Genomic DNA, 23,709 nt, shown 5'->3' on the forward strand with positions numbered 1-23,709 from the left:
TAATAGATAAAATATTACTTCAACACGATTAGTAATTACTGATAGAAAAAGTAACATTTAGCTATTTCTGTAATTTCTACTGTTTTTAAATTATACAATAATTTACACCATCATTACCCTTTACCTTTGCCTGTGTGTGTGTGTGTGTGTGTGTGTGTGTGTGTGTGTGTGTGTGTGTATACCAATCTTTAATTGCAATCTTTGATTGCTCCTGCAGTTGGCTGGAAAGTTCTGAACTTGATGAGATGGCCTATTTTTCAAGTACATGTACTTGAGTGTGTTGTCTTTAAGTCAGTTTGACTTGATTAAGTTTTACAGAGAGTGATAAGCCATGGGTGGAAAGACATGGCTTTTTCCACTCAAGATAAATTCTCACGTGTATGTTTCCATTGTGAATTTTCTTGTGTGCACTGGCTCTTTTGGTCAAAGTTTTTATTCTTCCTTTAAACAGCAAAACAATTGTTAAATCCACATCAGTACAGAGTGTATATTATCAGTGCAACGGGGTTACTGGCTACCAAATGATAATAAAAGCGACATTATCCTTTAACTCAACATGACCTTATAGATGAGTACATATTTTATTTTATATTAATGTTAATGTTTTTTTCTTTCAAGGTTTCACTGGAGAAAGTTCATTTAGCCTTCAGAGCAAAAGCACTGCATAATGATTGAGTTTCCTCTGTAACATGTTACAGGATGCATTTTTATGTCAGGGGCTTAACAGGGGCTTTTATGTCAGGGGCTTTGACAGTTACTTAAAACTGTTACTTATTAAGGTTAAAGAAAATCCTATATGAAGTGTTATTAGTGAATGGAGAGAATAAACAGGTAATTGGCAAACAAGCTGTTTTTATAAATGTTTAATCTAGGGCAGATTGTCTTCACACACCATGGTGTTAATCAATTTCAGCTGGTAACAGCATCCTCTGGTTGCCAGGCAGTGTGGAATAAGTGGCCCTCATCAGTTGCCTGTACAGCTGGAGATACGCAGCACCTTCGTCACAGATCTATAAAAAAAAAAACTGCCATGTGGCAAGCAACCAGTGTGAGAGAAAAACCCATGGACTGGGCTGAGCTAGAGCACGTATGAAAGACAACAAAAAGGACACACTTGGCATTTTCAACCCCATCATAAAGTACTCTTCATAAAAATAGTTAGTAGATGGACTGAGTGCTCACAACTGTGGTATTTAATCTTAAAATATTTTCTATCCAGCCAGTAAGAAGCATTTTTATCAGTATGGATTCACATACGGTAAACAAAACAAAATGCTTGCATTTGAAATAAACAAAAGGTTATCTCGCTTTGTGAGTCTAGTGGGTGGGTATAGATTCACCATTATTTGATCATGACTTATTCAAAGCTAACAAGCATTCAAAGATTACAGCTTGAAGTGACAAAAACATTCTTACCTAAATTTTACAATAATCCATTTCCTAATCCTCTAATCCACGAAACCACCAACCTTATCAGATGAAGAGATATTATTACAAAATGTTGATACAATGATCTATAAAGCTACTATTTCAATAACTTGGTATGCAGTGAAACACATTATTGATTACTGTATTTGACTGCACTTTATTGTAATTGCCTATCAGGTGGTTCAGACAACTGGAAAGAACTCATAGCTTTGAAGTGGAGAAATGTCTGATGATTGATATCATGGTGCCAAATAAAATGGAAATAGCAATGACTAAACAGAGCTGGATGTAATGAGAGTGCTCTGCTTCAAACTCATCTCCAAGTGGCATTAAAACAGAGCATGAGGTTAGTGGGTTGTGCAATATGACTTAGAACAGACAAAGTCCTTCATTACTGTGATGTTTAAATCATTTTTAGCAGTTATGATGGTGTGATGACTCAGGAAACCATTTCTTCCATGAGACTGGAAAAAGGAAAAGTAAGTGACTCAACTAGACTGAGTTGTACATGCATAGTTTATGGCAGAGGCTCATTAGTTTGTGACACACCCAAAATGTGTGGCATACGTGCATTTCTTTTTTAACTAAAATTACATTTTGGATTCAGTTTTATAAAAAAAAAAAACTTTACAATACTGTAATAATACCAACTACATACACGGAGGCCCAATGTCCTCTAAAAAGCCTTCAGTATGTCAATAACTTATAAGTAACCACTGTATACCATGACTAAGCAGGAATGAATGACTAGTGCTATGTTAACACTTCTGTCACTAACATTAACTACTAATGAATACTAGAGATTTACTGATAATTACAGTATAGTAATAATGAAGTAATGGTTTGGTAATTCAGCATGAAATGTCTTATATAACTTCTGGAGAAGTACTAGCTAACTAGTAATTAGTAATGTGTTATCATGTGATTCACTTAACAATACTGTTCCAGATCATCATTCCTAGGGAAGGACACAGCAACCTTTCAGTCATTAACATCATTAACTCCTAAGGAATTATGCAGTAACACTTCAGTCTTTATCTAACATCCAAATTACTTACTTATTCCTTAACATTTGAAAACAATATCTCAAAGACTATGGAAGTAAGACACATACGCAGAGTTATGTGATTCTGATTTGTGATTATTCAGAAGGAACACGGACAGACTTACTTCTGCATAAAAGAATGTTGTGAGGTAAGATAGTATCTATTCTACTAGACATTAATGTTTTAGTGTTTTATCATGTGTAAGTATTTTTTAAATACGTATGAAGCATGTAAATCTTCAAAGTGAGCTCAGAATGGACAGTGGTGAATACAGGGTCTGTTCACTTCTGCTTCCTCTGAGCACTTTTCATGTTTATAATATCCAAGGATTAAAAAACATTTATACTTGACTTCATGACCTGTTAGAGTAGGCTAGATGTATCAGTAGTCCTTCAATAGGTAGGTAAGATGGAACTTCAGGAGATGATTTAATTTGATAATTATTGCTTGTTCATAGTAAACTACCAAACCATTACTTTATTATTATTATTATTTACTGAGTAATTATCTAATATTTCTTAGTAGTACATAGTAGTGTCTTAGGTGTTAATGTACCACTCATTCATTCCTGATTAATCCCTGCAATGTTACCTATGAGTTATTAAACTTTTTTTTTTTTTTTTTTTAAATCTTAGTCTTAAACCCTGGGTGGATCTATAGTCACATGCAGGTTTTGTGGTTTAATTGGAACACTTTTATGTACTAGGTTACTGAATAAACTAATTTACAATGAATTACAATACAACACAATATTATGCTCATGAATTAATAATCAGTGTTGTTTACAGCAATGTAGAGGGTTAAAAGTGTGATTCTCTTCTTTGATTTAGTGAGCTCACAAGAGTGGGACTTCATAGCAAGGTACACAAAATAGAGCTGTTCAAAACAAGATCATTGAATTATTTATTACTTCCTTCATTTCAAAATAAATCTCACCAAAATGTGGAAATAATCTCATTAGTCAAGACAGCCCTGCTGTAAACAGTAGCATTGTGTACAAGATAAGCTGTGTGTAGCTTATTTTAGGTCTTAAGATTTGCTGTGCTTTGTACAGATATTATGCATGCTCAAATATTTTAGTTGTATACTGTCAATATTAGTTGTATACTGCCTTGAATGAGAATATGTTGAATGCACACTTGTTTCTTGTCACACGTTTGCTAAATACAGTTGTGTTATAATTCACATCTATGCTTTTGTCATGGTTTCATATATCATTGCACTGTGGGCTTCAGTAAAGCTCATTTGTTCTACATTATTGTGTGCTTTGGCTCTGGAGCATCTTGTTTCTCTAAAGCCAAACAATTTAAAACACACTTCTTCATATAGTTTATAAAACTCACAATAATGTCACCCATTATTGTATTCAGATATATATATATATATATATATATATATATATATATATATATATATATATATATATATATATATATATATATATATATATATATATATTTGAATAAAATTAAGCTTAAACAAAAATAAAAGTAGGGCCTAATATCAATAAATCTTAAAAATAACAAACAGGCTCAGAAATTTCTATGGGAACACCAATGTTTGGATGACGTCAATGCAGCAGGATTTTCCTTACTGAAGTGCATACAGTCTACCTGTTCTGGTTAGCATCTGATAAGATGCAGGAACTCTTATTTGCTGTCTGACTGACGCAGCTCAATCTTTGGAACAGACATATATAAACTGAGCCCTACCTCTGACGCAAATACACAAAGTCCTCAGTGCCTGTTCACTGAGAAGCCTTACAGCGGCAGGCAAACAATGAAAAGGTTTACTCTCCTCGGTGAAGCACCCACTGAGAAACCTGAAAGAGCTCTGTTTACAGGAGACTCTATCTTAAGGCATGTGAAATTAGCTAGGCCTTTAGGGGCCCCTGCAGCTTTAGCCTAAGCTTGGTCTTAGGCAAGCATAGGTTTTCAAAGCTAGTTATTCATGTAGGAGCTAATGACATACGCCTTCATCAGTCACAGGTTATAAGAACAACATTATAAAGGGGTGTAAATTAGCAAAGGTGATGTCTGATGCAGTAGTATGCTCTGGCTCCATTCCAATGCGGCATGGCGATGTTGCTTACAGAAGGTTATGGTCGCTGAACTGCTGGATGTCCAGGTGATAATTGGATAAATAGATAATTGGAGTAATTTTGAGGGCAAGGCTGACCTGTTAGGGCGGGATGGTATCCATCCCACTCAGGAAGGTGCTGCTCTCATTTCTTGCAGCATAGTACATAGTCTCAGAACAGGTCTAGGTAATCGTTGACAATCCATAGCCAAGGCCAGAGAGCAGACAAGCAGACTAAACAGATCGTCTGCTAGCTGCACTAAGTTGTCACCTAGCTTCCACAATTTCAAGACTGTGTCTGTTTCCTGAGCTAAAAAAAAAAATAGAAATATTCAGAAAGTATGTTTTAGTAACTTATTAACATAAAAATTTACATAAAATTAGATCATACTGAATGCACAGCCCTCACCTTTGATCTGAAGCTAGGACTGTTAAGTATTAAATCTCTTACATCTAAAGCACTTATTGTTAATGAAACCATTACTGATCAGGAGTTTAACATAATGTGTTTAACAGAAATATGGATTAAACCAAATTAGTATATAGCACTAAATGAAGCTAGCCCTCCTAGATACAGTTATATACATCAGCCTTGTATAACTGGCAGAGGAGGAGGTGTCGCACTCATTTATAATGATAATCTAGGTGTCACACAAAAACCAAGTCATAAATTCAACTCTTGAAATTCTTCATACTAGTATAACATATGTAGCCACAAAACAATTCTACCAAGTCGATTCCACTAATTATTATTTGTCGACCCCCAGGGCCATATTCTGAATTCCTTGGTGAATTTGCAGATTTTATTTCAACCCTGATTGCCTCTACAGACAAATCATTAATTGTTGGCAACTTTAATATTCATTTTAACACAGAAGATCCACTGAGTACAGCGGTTGTGTCAATTCTAGCTTCAGTAGGGATCATTCAGAATGTACCCACTCATAATGGTGGTCACACTCTTGACCTTTACTAATAAACGGATTAAATATAGAAAATATATTCCCATTTCCATAGTCTGAAGCTATCTCAGATCATTATCTCATCTCTTTTAAATTGCGTATTGATCATAATATATGCACCTTACCAAGCTACCACATCAAACATACATTCACATCAGCTACTGCACAGAGTTTTACCAATAAGCTCCCAGAGATATCAACTATGACTGAATCACTGTCAGATGCCAAAGAACTTGATCAGGTGACTGAATGCTTAGTGTCAATGCTCCGCTACATGCTAGATAAGCTGGCTCCACTTAAAAAAAAAAATTATTAGAGAGAAGAAGATAGCACCCTGGTGTAATGATCAAATGTACCTTAAAACAGACCACTCGACAATTAGAACAGAACATAAATGGCATCAAACCAATTTGGTAGTATTTCAAACAGCATGGAAGGAGAGCCTCCTGAACTATGGAAAATCTTTTAGTGCTGCTAGATCAGTCTATCTCTCCATCTTAATTGAAGATAACAAAAATAATCCTAGACTCTTATTCAATACTATAGCAAAATTAACTAGGACTATAACCACCACAGAAACTTGCACAAAATTATTATATAGCAGCGACGATTGCCTGAATTTTTCAATTGGCAACACTGAAAATATTAGACAAAAAAATTCAGACCATTAATTTAAAACCAGCCAATTTTATAACTAACCCTCTAGATAATATTATAGCAATATCAGATCAATGATTATAATGTTTTACTCCCCTTCGAGAGACAAACTAAATTAATTAATTTCTTTATCAAAATCATCAGCTTGTATAGTAGATCCCTTACCTACATGTTTCTTCAAAAAGATTATTCCAGAAGTAATCAAACCCCTTCTAAAAATCAGTTCTTCTCTTAGCACTGGCTATGTACCAAAATCATTTAAATTAGTGGTTATTAAACCACTGATTAAAAAAAACTGACCTCGACCCCTGTCAATTGTCCAGCTATAGGCCAATATCAAATTTCCCCTTTGTCTTCAAGATCTTAGAAAATGTTGTAGCACATCAGCTATGCTCGTACCTACATAGGAATAACATTCATGAAATATACCAGTCCGGATTTAGGCCTCATCATAGCACAGAGACAGCACTGGTTAAGTGGTAAATGACCTAGTATTCGCCTCTGATCAGGGTTGTGTCTCCTTGCTTGTGTTGCGTGACCTTAATGCAGCTTTTGATAAAATTGATCATACTATTCTACTTGGCAGACTAGAAAATGTTGTTGGCATTAAGGGAACGGCCCTTTTGTAGATGTTTGTAGATGTAAATGGACATTTTTCTGTGCATACTGAGGTAAAATTTGGTGTTCCACAAGGTTCTGTTTTAGGCCCACTGTTTTTTCTTTATATATGCTACCTCTGGGTCAAATTATTCGTAAACATGGAATTAGATTCCACTGTTATGCTGATGACACACAGCTGTATGTTTCCGCAAAGCCAGATGACAGACACCAGGTTAATAAAGTTGCTGCTTATTAACTTCCTCTTACTTAATTCTGACAAGACTGAAGTACTACACAATGCAGAAAAATTAGTTCATGCTTTCATCACCTCTAGACTGGATTACTGTAATGCCCTACTGTCTGGATGTTCCAGTAGGAGCATAAACAACCTCCAGTTAGTCCAGAATGCAGCTGCAAGAGTCCTTACAAGAACCAGAAGAAATGACTACATCACCCCTATCTTATTCACACTGCATTGGCTTCGCATTGATTATAAAATACTACTATTTACCTATAAGGTACTGAATGGTCTCATGCCACAGTACTTGAGCGAACTTTTGGTCTTTTATGATCCGCCACACCTACTTCGATCAAAAGGTGCAGGCTATTTGTTGGTACCTTGAATAGTGAAGGCTATAGCGGGGGAAGAGCTTTCTCTTACAAAGCCCCACAGTTATGTAACAGCCTTCCAATTAGTGTTCAGGACTCAGACACAGTCTCAGTGTTAAAGTCCAGGCTGAAAACATATTTGTTTACTCAAGTTTTTGTGAATATTTTTTTTTCTTAGGTAAAGGAGCAGATCTAGAGGGCTCACAAGCATAAAGTGTTGTGGTGAACTGAGATGTTTGGATGCTGGCGTCTCCCCACTTTCACTCATATCTGTGTTACCTTCTGGCTCTACCGTTTGGTTATGCTGTCATAGCTAGTCTTGCCGGAGTCCCTGCACTCATGAAAAGTTCATTGTTCACAAACAAAAATATAAAACATATTTGAAACAATACAAAAAAAATGCCTAGCCCTAAATAATTCTCCAAACAAACCAGAGGGCTTATACTATTCTCTCTCTTACCCCTTGTTTTTTCCCTCTGTCACAGACGACAGGGTGTGTCAAATAGGCTATACTATGTGCCTTTAATCTAACATTACAACCAGATAGCACATACACGTGGAGGGCTGTAAAAGTATAAATGATTAGAAGTTATCTTCATTGCAAATGTCACTTTTAGGTCAGTGTTGTTTAAGTGTTGGCACTATCAAAAGAAAAGACAGTAAAAGAATTGTATTTTTACATTATGATGCTGATATAATGGAGTAAAATTAATTATAAAGCAAGGAAACACTCATTTAGTTTCCTTTATATAAAACCGATCTCTTTAAGACTGAATTCAATCTTTAAAAAAAAAATTATACAATAATGTAATTAATTGATTATCTGATTATCTATTGTATTCCTTGTAATGTATGTAAATGTTCAGATTAACATAAATTTTACATGACATCATGAACAAAGAAACTGGTGGTGGTGGTGGTGGTGGTGGTGGTGGGGGGGGTTGTGAGTTTCTATTATAGTTTGTAAACCAGTTGTAATGAGTTTGTCTGCTACATCATAATCCAGAAAAAGAACATGAAGACAAATAATGGTGTCTGTTTAAATACCTTAAAACCCTTAAAAGAGACCTTTTACTTAGCAACCACCAATCCAGTACAATAAATTGCTTATATATCTGTCAGTCTCATTAGGGTGATCACGAAATACCAGAAACAAGAGGATATTTGCCTTTGACTAATCTTGTTAGCAGAACTTTGCTCACAATTATGTACATCATATATTTTCATAGGTTGAGTAACTTCCACTATTTTAAAATTACTTTACATATCAATGTAAAGCTTTTGATGTTTGTGTGGAACACAGGCACTTCAATTCAGATATATGTTGAAAGGAAGCACTTTCTGCGTCTAGATATCCAAGTGCTTTACTGCCAGAAAAGAGATCAGTTGAAAAAAAAAAGGCTTCCAGGCATGAAAAGGGTAGCAGTTGAGTAAGGTAATAAAATCCTGCAAAAAGAGCATAGTGGCAGAGTCATAGAGTCATCACTGTGACCCATTTTTATCAACCACTTTTGTGAGAATATGCTATTAGAGAAAAAAATCTGAGTGTAGCTATATCACATTTCACAGCACAGAGCCCAAGGTAGGTGAAGAAATAACCATTAAACAAAATGTGTAGGTTTGACACACACTTCCTCATGTACCAGCATATATTTTCAGAAGTGCAGCAAAGTGAAGCTCAGGAGGCTGAAAGGAATACATTGAAAATTCATTTCTGGGGAGTCTGTAGGGAGTCACTGAAGTTTGCTCTGCAGACAATAAAAGATTTCCATTTGTTGTCAGCACACACTTCACTCTGGAGACAGTGAGGCACATGGTGTTTAATTTATATATATTTTTAAATGATTAATTGTTTTTAAGTACACTTAAAAGTGCACTGGTTCATTCAAAGCTTCCCCATGTCACCTTGTGGTGACTTCGACTTCAGCTGCCCAGTGTTTATATATTACACTACAAATGCTTTAATACTAGACATATCAATACTGTGGGCATACACCATGTACATGTGTGAAAGAATGAACAGTATTAGCATAAGCTCCTGTGCTCCAATCTTATGTAGTATTACGTGTGTCTCTAGGCCTTCAGTCAAGCATTTTTACCTGATGTTTGATTCTGTAGGTGATCCACTAACTTTGTTTACAAGTTGCAAAACATTTGCAAAACTTCTAATCACATAACGTGGAAAAAAACCCAAACAATTTCAGGTCCGAAGGTATGAGGAATGTTTATGGCCACAAGCTTATCAGGCTTTTTTTTTTATTTTTTATTGTGGTTGCACAAAAGACTGCATTATCAACAACTTATCTATTCTGTAACAGCATAACATGTTTTTATACTGTGTTCTGACTTTAGCTACTGTACCTGTAAATGAGATGTATTTAGAAGATTTTCTTTTGTCTGTGCACAGTATACGGAAAGGTGGTGCACATCAAAACGAAACAGTTAGGCAATTATGTAGCAAGATTGAGTAAGCGCAGTCCCCCAAAAAGCACACATAAGAGTAACATTCGTGTGCAATGAACTTTCAACCATGACAGTTATAAAGGTACTTTCGAACATGGCTTTCATTAATAATTTATTAAATCCTCAGGGTTTCTTAAATGTATGGAATCTCACCATAAATTATAGTAGCGCTCCAAAATGATGGACACCCTTAATGATAATGACAATAAAAAATATTTCAAATTAAATTATTATTCAAATAAAACATTAAATAACAGCAGTAGCCTTTTGTCTCTGGCCCGATGTTACGACTTTGCTATACAAATAGCTTTCAATAAAATAATGATTCCAAACAAACATCCAAATCAAAACAGAAATAAGTAGTATATTCATTCATTCATCTTTAGGTCACAGTGGATCCAAAGCCTATTCCAGGAACACTGAGGGCAAGGCCAGAACACCAGTCCATCACAGGGCTAGCAAAGATACACACATTCACACACTCATTCATATCTAGAGGCTATTTATGCTGCATTTACATGTTTTCGCAGTCGGTGTCTGCATGAGTTGACGTCATTCGCCACCATTGCTTTTTCAATGACGTACGACTCGCATTGACAGGGAATGTCCGATCTGTCCACTTACATGGCAGCCGCAAATGGACGTATCCAATTCATATCAGATTTATTTCCACGTATGAATGAGGCCTGAAATGGATCTGAGAATATCCATATGCTTTTGTCCTGCTTGCACGTTCATGGGTCATATCCGAAAAAAAATTGGAACTGGGTCACTTGAACCATGCAGTGTAAATACAGCCTTAGAGTTGCCAAACCACCTAATGGTTTTTGTGAGGTGGGACGAACACAGAGAAACCCCACGGGAAGTATATTTGAAACTGCTCACAGACAGTAATCTGACTCAGGATTGAACCCAGGACCCTGGAGCTGTGAACCATGTAGAATTTCTTTTTGAAAACTAGTTATCTGCATTGAAGTAGGTCAATATGAACAAGCCAGAAATACAGTTGAGGTCATAAATTTACATACACCTGGCAGAATCTGCAATATGTTAATCCATCCATTTTCTGTACTGCTTATCCTTACTGGGTCATGGGGAACCTGGAGCCTATCCCAGGGGGCAGGGGGCACAAGGCAGGGGACACCCAGGACAGGGTGCCAATCACACACATTCATACAATATGGACCCTTTTTGACATGCCAATCAACCTACAGCGCATGTCTTTGGACCGGGGGAGGAAACCGGAGTACTCGGAGGAAACGTGCGAACTCCGCACACACTGGGCCACGGAAGGAATCAAACCCTGGAGCCAAATGCGCTAACCACTAAGCCACTGTGCCCCCTCAAAATAATGATAATTTTATCAAAAAACATTTTTTTTAAAGAGGGATCATAAAAATCATTTTTTGTTTTTTACTTAGTTCTGCCCTGAATAAGCTATTCCACATAACAGATGTTTACATATAGTTCACAATACACAGTAATAACTGAATTTACACAAATGAACCGGTTCAAAAGTGTATATACACTTGATTCGTTATACTGTGTATTGCTGGATGATCAATGACTGCTTTTATGTTTTGTGAAAGTTAGCAATTAAACTGCCCACTGTTCTTCAGAAAAATCCTCCAGGACCTGCACACTTTACTTTTTCAGCATCTTCTGCATATTGGACCCCTTTCCAACAGTGACTATATGATATTGTAGTCCATCTTTTCATACTTAGGATAGCTGAAGGACTCGTAAGCAACTATTACAAAAGGTGCAAACATTCACTGATGCTCAAGAAGGCAACACGATACCTATACATAAAGAGCAGGGGGATGTAAACTTTTGAACAGGATGTTTGGTGTAAATTGGTCTTTTTTTGTCTATTGGGAAACATGTAAATATCTCATGTAGCCTCTGGGCAACACTAAATAATAAAAAAATAATAGAAATAAAAAAACAAACAAACAAACAAAAAAACAAGATCTTTAAACAAAATAATTTACACCAATCATCCTGTTCAAAATGTAAATCCCCCTGACTCTTAATATATCATGTTGCCTTCTTGAGCATCAGTGAATGTTTGTACCTTTTGTAATAGTTGTATACAAGTCCCTCAGTTGTCCTCAGTGTGAAAAAGATGCATATCAAAATCATATAGTCACTGTTGGAAACGTGTCAAATATGCAGAAGATGCTGAAAAACCAATAATGTGCAGAACTTGGAGGATTTTTCTGAAGAACAATGGGCAGTTTAACTGCTCAAGACAAACAAGTGACTCATGAAGCCTTCACTATTAATTTTAGGAGTGCCAATAATTTTTAAACCAGCACTTTGCAGAAGTTATTGCTCTATTCATTAACTGTTTTTGTTAGAAACCTTTTGGTTCAAATGAAACTTTACAGCATCCCAATTTTTTGTTTAAAATTAAAATATAATGTATTGCAAAGGTTATTGTATTCATTGTACAATGCATTTATCATAATCTTTTGCTAATTTTAATGACAGGTGTCAAAAATTTTGGAGTTTCTAGAGAAAAGAAGTCACATCCAATGACAGTGTTATTAAAAACTGAGAAGCGTATAGCAATGTGTTATGGTTTGATGTGTCGGTGAAAGTGTAATGGCACACCTTCACATCTACTCATTCTTATCACCGACTATTATTATTTGATTATTATTGCATTGATGGCAATAAAATATAAGTACTGCACATGCTGTTATGGTTGCCTGAAAGTTGTGTGTGGTTACTCATAAATATAGGTGATTCCATTGGCTATAAATACCTTTATTATAGACAAAAAAAAAAAATTACCTTTATTATGTATTTGTCTCTCCACTGCTATACTTTTCTCTACACATGTTAACTGTATTATCTGGATCTTTACACATGTATCCACCTGTGCATATTTAATGTTTAAGTATCATTAAGATTTAGGTATCATTAATATAAGATATCACTTTACAATCCATCCAGCCAACATGTTTAAATAATATTGTTATTGAACATATATGTGAATTTGGAAAAGGAATCCAAAGATGTGAAGAGGTAACTCCTGCTGTTTTACAAAAGTTATCCAACTGTAGAAAAAAAGCTGAAAGGTTAGCCAATAATTATCGCCTGAATAATTATTTGCCTTAAAACAAGACTGAAACCTTCACCTTTGGACAGTATGTTGCAGAATGTGTGGGTGGTCTTTACAGACCTGAACTTACTGGAAGATCATTCAAAAAACCTGGGTCTATGTCCTCCAAATCACATCAAGATATGATCAAACAAAAAAAGACAAACGCATGATCGCTAATTACAATAAGCATATATACCATTTCTTATTTTCAGACTGATATACAACAATAATATGTGAAATGCTTGATGAAACGATCACTTCTGTGCCGGTGGTAAAATGGTCTGTGTACACAAACAGAAAAGAATGTACAAATACAAAATTTGATGAATGAATCTTTCAAGTGCTCTGGGTTACTGTGCGTCTTACCAGCACCTTATAAAGTCCATCTGATCTTGGGAATTTGTAAGCTCAGAATTGTTAAAGATCTCTACCATTTATTTGGCATAACTGAGCTTTTGTATGATGACTACTACTTGTAACGCACATAGAAATCTGTGTATGGAGTGAACACAAGATAACTCTTACCTTTAGCTAATCTAATCCAATGCATGCCAGGTTTCAGATCCAATTACAAATGAAGAGCCATTTAGAGCAGGCAAGACTATCACCTGCAAAGCCCTCTACACTACGGTTTAACTTTATCCCACATCCTGCCTCATATATTGCTTAGAACATACTGTTTGCATGATTGAGGACAAAATTTCTGATATCACAGAAATGACTATTGTATTAAAATGATGATGACAATCATCATTTTAATGATTTTTTGTGCCACACCTAGATATCATCGCTGCTGCGCTGTGTTACGTGGATACTTGTTAAACCTGCTTGGGAATGTAAGAATAACAAAAGAGAAGAGATTTTGTCTTACAGTAACAGAAGGCACAGAACTAGAACTACCATACTTGTCATTAATAAAAAAAAAAAATAAAAAAAAAAAACAAAATGAAGTAAAAGCTAGCCAAAGTTTTAATAATGAATAATATTCTTAGTCAAATTGTCTGAACCTTAAGAACATGTTCCCAACACTGACCTGCACATTTTAGTGTTTCCCTGCTTTATCTCACTCAGTTCAACACATGAAGGGCAGTTAAATTAACTGATTAGATGACCAAAACATGTTTGGAGCAGGGAAAACATTAACATGTTTAGGACAGGGAGCACTCCTGGACCTATGACCCAAGTGAATGCATCAGCAATAAGTTTTGGATTTATGACATGACTCTATTATTACAGGGTTTTAAAAATATCCTCCTCCTTATTGTCAAATTGTATTGGAGCAACTTTCATAGCCACTCAAAGCGTAAATTATACCCATCCTGCTTCAATCATATACACAACTAATGCCTTCTCTCCATCTTTGTTTGCTACATTTGTTTTTATTAAAAAGTAAAAATGCATACATAGACAAAAGACAGAACTAAGAATAAATACCTGGCAAAGAACCAGCACTGTTTGTCTAAGGCTCAAGTAGAACAGCCTGTAACTTTAATGAGAAGATATTTATCGGGTCAAATCTAGATTCATTTATAAAAATAAATAAATAAATAAATAAATAAAAACGGCACAGCTTGTTTTTGTTGCTCTTTCACACATCACTTCATCAAACTCTTAATGAGATGTTCACTGGAGCATGGAAGTCACTCAGTAGTGCAGGACATGAGCAGCTTAGGCCTGAGATTCTGGACTGTCTTGCCTTGGCCAATCAGGTCATTTGTTTATAGTGAAGAATAAATGTGCCATCTAGTGTTGACAACCAGTTTTCAGGAATCAATCAGAGTGCCACAAGTGGTGACTGATGAACATCAAATTCCTTATAAAACTGCACATATTGTACCCAGAGAACATTGATGTTTTTTTGCTGTTGTTTTTAAATCACAAGGCTGTCATAACAAATATTTACTTTGTTTACTTTATTACTGTCCTTTATAGTATTTTTTTTTTTTTTTAATGTAGTGTTTCATTTTTTCTTTTGGCCTGATGGCCTCGCTGCTTAACAACATTTCTTTGCATGAGCCTAAGATTTTTGCACAGTACTGTATATAGTAATGGAACAATCACTTTTACAGTATTGGCTATGCACACTTGCATAGTTACTTCTAAACTGAAGTAGTATTAATGCAAAATAAATTATGAGACCAGCCTAAAAATATGATAGAACACACATTCTCACAGCCCCAGTTTCAATCAAGTGTTATGTTTCTCAAAACCTACAGTAATGGTATGTTGTGTGATGTCAACATGCTCACATGACAATCACATTTGGACAAGTTTCACTTCTGTGAAAACATTGAAACCACGAGCCAGCTTCTGTTCATCATTTTCAATCTCTCCTACAGTAATTCCCTCAATATAATGCAGTGAATTCCAGCAAAGTTGTTGTAAAACTGTTTTAAAGTTAATAGTTCTCTCAACTTCTAATATTTATTTCAATTATATAGGTATTTATGGAAATTATTTTCTTTCTTTCTTTGATGTTACTCATCCTACTTGTGCTGCTGTGTCAATTTGAATTTCCCCTATGGGGGATCAATAAATGTACATCTCATCTCATCTCAACTCATTTCTGAAGCCCATATAACGCCTTTTTTGTCAGATTAATTGTCTGCCTTTTACTAAATCACATCTTTATTTGCATTCTTCTTGCAAACCTATCCCTGAATTTAATACTTCTGGTTTAGGTACAACAAAATATCTACTAACCAACATTTAAAAATAAAAAAAACACAACAAAAATATACAACTCATGTCAACCACCAAAAACAATCTTCAGACAATGGTGCGCAAACTTGTCTGCATATCTTCAGAGTATACACAGCTGAACATTTAATGAATATTTTTGTTTACATGTAGAATGAACAGTACAGTAAAACATTACCAAACACGCATACTTCAGGTATAATTTATAAAATTCTTTTTGCTTTTATATGAAGTCCAAGTTTTCTAGGACAGTTTCACTACACTTGCGTACAATCGATACACTGTACTGTGCAGCACAAAACAAAAATACTCCACTCTCTGGATTATTATTATTATTTTTTTTTAAGATATTAAGACCAGGACCAAGAACACTGTTTGCAAAGTGAATGTCACTTTCTCAGCATGGTGCTTTAACCCAAACACATGCTGCAAAGTTTTGCTTCAATGATATATCCTTCTAAATAGAGATACAACTCTCCCGTCCCATTTTCTCTTACTGATAATATTGGAGGAGCTCACATCCGTTTATGTAACTACTCCAATGCTGAAGTTAAAGGTTTGAGGACCACTTACTAGTCATTTACTTCCAGAGCTTAAATAACTGACCAACAAATTACCGTCAATACACAAATAAGTAGCCTTTACCACTCTCATGATACATACTTGAACACTCATTCACTCATGAAGTAATCATGTACAAATTAAATTTGATTACTTATCTCTTTCTGCATTTCACAGATCATAATGGATATATACCGTATTTGAGGCCTATTTGGACTGCATATGTCAGGAGACTTCCCTTACACAACTCTGATCTTTAAACAAAGGTTACTGCTATGAATGCAAGGCAATGTGGAAATCTTAAATATGGCTCAAGTCTTAGCGGAACACCAAACACAGCTGTGCACAGTGTGGAGAGAACAGGAAACGACCCTTTCTTGTCAAACGTGTATTGTGCTTCCCACTATTCCCACACTGCAGACGAAACAGAGAACCAGCATTTACACTAAATCAATCTGTTTACAAATTTGTTAAATAAAGCTTAGGTCCAACAGGCATTTTTTTCCCCCACACTGTTTAGAGACAGCGTGACCCCTGAGAACTTCCTGAGTGAAATGCCATCTGTTAACCATTTCTCACTTTTAAACAGGGCATGTATATTCCAGTGCAGTGAGTGAATGGGGGACGGGTGCTATGCCTTGTCTGCTGGGGCTGGTGCATCTGTACTCAGGTCAGAGGGAGAAAGCCCATGTCAGAAGCATCACTGAGAATGAGAGAACCATGGCTAATAGAATAGAGTGAAAGATGGACACTAAGTGTCTGAGCATCCAGTGTGGATTTTTTGCTCATTTGCTGAGGGCAGGCCCTGTCCGTCGGATGGGGTTTCTGTCTTCCAAAGCAGCTGGTAGAAGGCCTACCAGATTGTGACTTGAAATTGCTCGAGACAGTAGTAGTTAGCAGATTCTCCTGGGTCACTTGAGTGGTCTTGCATGTGGCTGAGCTGCAGCTGCTCTTGACCACCAAGGAGCGAGAAACTGACTCCAAAAGCTCCTTGGCACCCTGTGTGCACTGCACACAGTAAAGAAGAGTGGAAGAGGGAGGGAGAACCAAAAAAAAAGTGAAAACAGAGGTCTTTTTTTTTTTTTTTTTTTTTTTAAATTGTTTGATGACCACAACAAAACATGCACTAAATACTGGAGAAGACAACATGGTAAGGAAGTATTATAGCAGCTTAGTTTTGCTCTTGAGCACAGAAAGAAAGGGTACATCTTTGCAGAATGAAGTTTCCTAGGGTCACTAAGGGATGAAAAGATGACCTAGTTTAGAACAGCAGAAGCAACCAACATATGAGGGGATGAAGGAAAGAAACAAGTATATGAAAGTGAGCTTCAAGCTGTGAAACCCAAGTGGCCCTGCCAATAAAAAGAGAGAGAACACTGAGCAAAATTACAGAATCGAAGTACTTGGTGGGGGGGGGGGGGGGGGGGGGGGGGTGTTATGAAACTGGGTGTGCCTGTGAGAGTACCAGATGAAATAAAAAGCATGGGAAGGAGTGCAGACATAGAACAGAAGAACACACAAGCCTGGCCCTGTTGAATGATCATGTTAGCAATGTAATTTTCATGTAAGCTTAAGCCATGTGAAATACATTTACTTCCTCAAAATAAATTATTTTGACAGAAGCAATAAGTAATAAGCAATAACAAAACAAAAACATTACAAGTTAAGGATGGAGATTCAGAGTTAATGCACAGACAGCTAAACATGAAGTGAAGGGAGTGGATGCTGAAATGACTTTAAAACTTTGGAAAGGATGGTTAGGTCAAGAGAGAAGAAGATGGTGACAGCTGCATGCAGAAATGCTCCTAACACAATCTTACCATCCAAACTCAGATCTGCCAGCCATCAGGCAGTGCATGAGACGGCAAATTCCTGACAGTTCCCTTCCTGTTGAAATCAGCTCATTACATCACAAACTGAAGGGCATAAAATCTAAATCAAGAAATCCCACAACTGAAAGGCATGTTTTTGGTACTGTGGTAAATGTACAAGTAGCACGAAGAGTTCCAAAAACAAAAAGTACCCATTTTAAAATGACAATACAGACATGTAATTTGGTGGAGCTGTAAAGATATTAAATGGAAACCACAACAATGAGGTCTTAAACCGAACTGCATAAATAAAATCTAAAATTAAAGAGGACATAATTGTCCTGAAGGGTGTAAAAGTTATTTACTTTGCACAAAAGGAAATTAAACTTTTCTGAACAGTGTCAGTCACACGAGCCAAAACATTAGCCATGGACATAATACATATACAGCAATCATAATTACATTAAATTCAGTTTTGTTTTTTTGGGGGGTGTGGGTATCCTTAATGTTAGTAGACAATTGTTCTAAAGGTGCCTATGATAAGCTGCTATTAAGTCACAGGCACAGTTACTTGATTACACATAACTTCCTATGTAAGTCACAACATAATCATTTACTGAAGGGAGATGTGTAACTAAATGATTATTTTCTTTTTTTAGGTTCTGACAAGCACCATATATGACAGGTGTGTGATTTAATATGATACTGTGAACTGTTAGAGTTGACATTTTAATAATAGCCAATATATTATGGGTTTTTTCCCCCTCCTAAACCTGTATTAGATAATTTAAATACTTTACTGAAGACCTCTTTAGTCAAGTAATTCTCAATGTACACATCACTCATTATTAGGCATTTGCATTTAGAAGTCTCACATGCAAGGAGACCGAGTCTGAGGTATTGCCACTAGATGGCACTCTTACCACGTTGGTGTCATTCTTCTTCATAAAAGGATGGATCTCAGTTTCAGATGTGACCATTTGAGGGATGACATCAGGAGGTAAAAACCCTCTTCTGTCAATCAAGCTGAAATACAGCATCACACTTATGTTAGCATATGACTGTAAGAAATTATATTAACTGTTAAAATGCTGTATTAATGCTAGTGGGAAAATATTGGTAGTTTGTGACAGCAATAACATAAAATCTGGTACATTATGTGAATTGAGACTCTTTTATTCTAGTGCTATACTGACCTGGGAGGCATTGGCCCACACAGCACCACACAGCAGTTAGTGAAGATGCTGTTATAGCTGTAAGGGTTCCCAGATTCTTCCACAGCTCTTTTACTTGACCAAGAGCCTTTAATCTGTGAAGGATTAGCAATATAAAAACAGGGACATTTGTTAAACTGCATGCTTCTTACTTCATAAACACTCCAGTAGAAAGTGAGCTTTTGTACCAAATATTGTACAGCATTGGATTTTTTTGTTTTTAACAAACACTTACATCTTCATTAGTTGTGAGGTTGGAAGCCACCAAGTAGGTATGGAAGCCTGACAGACCCAGGATAGACCAGATAGAGAAGAAACAAACAACCAGTTCCACAACATTACCAGAGGGGTTAAGGTTTAACACCGATATAAGACATTCACTCCCTATACAAATTACTGTTGCATCCCTGATTATCTAAGCATAAATTATGCAGCAACACAACCATAAACCATGTAAACAGTTATGCTATGATGCCTGGTCAGTGGAAGTCAGGAGGAAGCTCTTTATTAACCGTACAGCCCTGAGAAATGACAGAAGCAACTAGGGATGAATGGGTTTATGATCAGAAGAAGATGAAGCAGCAGGCTATGGTCCTGGGGCCATGTGAATCACCCATGTCCCTATACATGGCATTGAAACAGAAAGGATATCTAGCTGGACTCTCCTGTAAGGCATGTACGAAGCCTTTCCCACCTTGTGATCCTGGTGATGATAAAAATTATTCAAGCAATCATTTCAAGCAATATTCACACTGAAGACAGAAAAAAACAAAAAAAACAAACAAACAAAAATAAATAAACCACACACAGTAAGAAATGTTTATTATAAATATTATATCGACTTACTTAAAGTGAGGTGCGTGATCACACAGCCAAAAATGAAGGAGGTAAGGAAGGACAATGAAACTATGAAAGTATAGAAAAAGCGGTAGTTGCGCTTTCCAACACAATTCCCTACCCATGGGCAGTGGTGGTCAAAGCGCTCTGTATGGGGAACATAAGCACAAGTTATTGGAGTACAATTAAAACCGGTCATATATACATACAATATTAGGTAATTGTTCTGCTTGTTTTACAATGCACTTCTAAAATTTTGCATTTAAAGTCCATAGTAATAAAATATTCTGTATCTTTCAGTCACCACTAATAAAATTACAGACTTAAAATGAGAGCCTCACCTACACAGTTGTCACAGAGACTACAGTGTGATGTTCGGGGTGGACGGAACATCTTGCAGGTGAAACAGTATTTGAGTTTGACCAGCTGTCCATTTATAAGGATCTCTTTAGTTCGAGGTGGGGGTCGATATGTAGCTGAGCCGCAATTATCTAAGAATACAAACCGCATATTACAGGAACACAGAAAAGAGAATTATAAACCCTAAGATCAACCCATTTTACATTTAAAACTCATACACATCCACTTTACCTATTTGGCGCTCAATGTCAGCAGCCTCCTCTGGTAAAGCCCTGGGTAAGATCCCTGGGTCTGTAAAACTGGTGCGAAAAAGGGTGATGATCACAAAGAGAAAAAGCACTCCAGCAATCACTGGGATGCAGATGGTGAGGTGAGCCACCAGAAAAGGGCAACTGTAGGGAAAGAAATTGCACAGTTGCTTAACAAACAACTGGATATATTTACCACAAGCACATCATGGCAAAAGCAGTTTCTTTCCCAGGCTTTTCTTGCCGAACAGCGTCAGTCACACGAGGCAAAACATTAGCCCTGAGATACATATACAGCATCCACAATTACATTAAATTCAGTTTTGTTTTTTTTTGTTTGGGGGGGGCCTTGAAGACTGTTGACAGTTGTTCTGATGTTACCTATGATAAGCTACTACTAACTTACCCTCAAATAATAACAACAATGAAATAATTAAATAAACAAACCGCATGTCAAAGTTCTCACAGCAATTGTGAATCATACAGTCCCCTCCGAAAGTATTTCAGCAGTTTGGTGAGGTCAGTGGGTCACCGGCTATGATATGTAGCCAAATATTAAGTGTTATTTATTTTAAGACTATCAGTTCCTATATGTTTGCTCACCTAAAAATTGGGTGGTCTGCCACCAAAGGTGCAGTGTTCGAAGTATTCATCTTTTGATTTCAAACCCTTTAGTGAACAGTGGATTAGTTCCACAACTAGTTCCTTCATGTAAAAAACATAATGAACTTTGCTTTATTTTCACACTATCCGTTGTTACCCAGATGAAGATGGGTTCCCTTTTGAGTCTGGTTCCTCTTAAGATTTCTTCCTCATATCATCTTAGGGAGTTTTTCCTTGCCACCATCGCCACCAGCTTGCTCAATAGGGATAAATTCACACACTTAAAATCTGTATCCTATGTTTATGTGTTTCGGTAAAGCTGCTTTGAGACAATGTCCATTGTAAAAAGCACTATAAAAAAAAAAAAATGTAATTGAATTGAAACCCAAATATCTTCAGTGTATAACAAAAACAAAAGAATTGGCCTTGCTATTCCAGTACTCTCAGAGGGGACTTTATATGATAGTGATAGAGTACAGTTACTTGATTAAACATAACTTGCAATTCAAGTCACAGTATAACATTTTGCTGAAGGGATGCTGAACTGCTTAAGGGAGACATGTGTAACTATATGATTATTTTCTGACAAGCACCATATATGATTAGCCTTGTAAATATACTGTATGTTTAATCTTGGAAGGCAGTGTTGTTTCATTTTGTTCATAAAAACCTAGCTCTTTCCTGGATTGTTTTTTTTTTTCTTTTTTTTTTTTTACTTAACAGACTCGCCATGTTCTTTTTCTTGATGATTTCAACTGTATAATGAAATGTGATCAATTCTAAAAATGTTTTGGGTGGTGCAACAGGTATCTTTGCTGCCCCCCAGGCTCCATGGTCACGATCCTGAGCTCGGTTACTCTCTTGTGTAAAGTTTCTTTGGAGGTTTTCCCTGCATAGGTTTCCTGTAGGTTCCTCTCATCTCCCAAAAACATGTCTGTAGGTAGACTGGTTATGCTAAATTGCCCCTAGGTGTGAATGTGTGTAGCTATGGAGCACTGTGACAAACACAGAGTATTCCTGCCTCAGGCCCGGTTCACCAGGGATAGGCTCGGGATCCAATGCTTTCAATCCTGACCAGGAAAAAGTAGATTAAAGTAGATTAAGTAGATCTTTTGTCTACACTTCACTGGCCACAGAATAACCTTGTTTTTGCTCGTTTTTGAGTTCATACTTTTCTTTTTCTACATAAAAACCCTGCAAACGTTTACTTCAAAACGGCATGAGCGATGAAGCAGTGATATTATGGTGGTATTACAGTAGTATTGGTAGAAATAGTAGTAAATTGTGAACTGAATGAGAATGCGACAGGACTGAAGTACTCACTCGAAGATGAAGAATAAGGTAGTGTTGAGGACAATAAGGCTGAGGGTCAGAGGCAGCACACCGCACTGACGCGCCACAATGATGCGTCCATTACAGTAAAAGCGGTTTTTTCCAGGAAACACTTCCCATTTTCTCCTCGGATGAGGAAGCTCTTTCCTCGGATGTGGTAGAGTGGAAGCTGGTGTGGACGCTGCGGTTCCGAGCGCTCTGGGATCAATTTGTTGGTATTCACAGTTTTTCATTGTAAGCGATTGTAACCAATTAATTGAAACGAGGTCAAATTTAACCACACAGTGGCCCGCTAACGATTTTAACAACCCAAACCGGTTATTTTACCAGCCTATGGATTATACTTCATTAGTTAATGAAGCAACAGAGCTGGAGTGTAAGCCCACAACTCAAAAACACCACAGAAGCCCACTGAAAAGATTCTCCACAACACCCTGAACATGAGCTCGGTGGCTAATATAACCCTTTACTGACCGGTATCCGATAAATACAGCTAATGTAAAATCCTCCCTGTGGTTTAATGATATTTAAATGATACGTGAATTCGGCGTTTATACACAATTTATGTTAACTAACGCGGTAACACTGCACACTGTGATATCGTTTAACCAAAGACAGACTTAAGTCTATCTGGTAGTAAACACTACAAGACTGTCTAGCTGATTATCCAGTACAACTATCATGTTAAGACATTACACGTCTGTATGACGGTATTTAATGCTAAAGCTAAGCCACGCTAATTCATTTCTGACACCTCACATTACCTGTTAGAATTAAAGACAAGCTGCGTTTATTGTTACAAGAAAACCAGACGGCCTCCAGCTAGCAAGCAAGCTAATTAGCTAAACCCATTCAAGGCTAAGTCCTGGTGTCTGACAGCCGATCCCATTCAGACGCTGCCAGGAGACCATGAAAGCATTTGGAAATCCGATAACGAGCCTGTGCGGTACCGTTGCTCTGTCTGTAAAGATACTGATACGGTTTACGCTGTACATCGATTGTAAAACAAACCCTTGTTTTTGACACAAGCTTGGTTAACTTCCGAGCGAGGCTTGTGATTGACCAGGAGTCCAAGAATAAAACC

General features: G+C 36.6%; 1 protein-coding gene across 3 annotated transcripts; it reads right to left on the minus strand.

Moving 5' to 3' along the window:
• Nucleotides 1-520: 520 nt before the first annotated feature.
• On the minus strand, nucleotides 521-23,701 carry zdhhc18a (zinc finger DHHC-type palmitoyltransferase 18a). Of its 3 annotated transcripts, XM_053682899.1 has the most exons (10): nucleotides 22,617-23,701; nucleotides 20,674-20,834; nucleotides 20,424-20,573; nucleotides 20,092-20,229; nucleotides 19,897-19,948; nucleotides 19,481-19,583; nucleotides 19,228-19,340; nucleotides 18,955-19,057; nucleotides 18,041-18,107; nucleotides 17,089-17,228 (listed from the first exon to the last, which is right to left on the minus strand). In XM_053682899.1, the coding sequence occupies exons 1-9, from the start codon at nucleotides 22,856-22,858 to the stop codon at nucleotides 18,066-18,068; spliced, it is 1,104 nt and encodes a 367-aa protein (XP_053538874.1). In that variant the 5' UTR covers nucleotides 22,859-23,701; the 3' UTR covers nucleotides 17,089-17,228; nucleotides 18,041-18,065. The 3 variants fall into 3 exon arrangements, with proteins under 3 accessions (XP_047013354.2, XP_017331594.1, XP_053538874.1); XM_047157398.2 differs by lacking the exons at nucleotides 17,089-17,228; nucleotides 18,041-18,107 and adding an exon at nucleotides 521-1,025; XM_017476105.3 differs by lacking the exon at nucleotides 18,041-18,107 and having other exon boundaries at nucleotides 14,319-17,228.
• Nucleotides 23,702-23,709: the final 8 nt, after the last annotated feature.

Source organism: Ictalurus punctatus, chromosome 1 (genome assembly GCF_001660625.3).
Source record: "Ictalurus punctatus breed USDA103 chromosome 1, Coco_2.0, whole genome shotgun sequence".
In the NCBI taxonomy this organism is placed as follows: domain Eukaryota; kingdom Metazoa; phylum Chordata; class Actinopteri; order Siluriformes; family Ictaluridae; genus Ictalurus; species Ictalurus punctatus.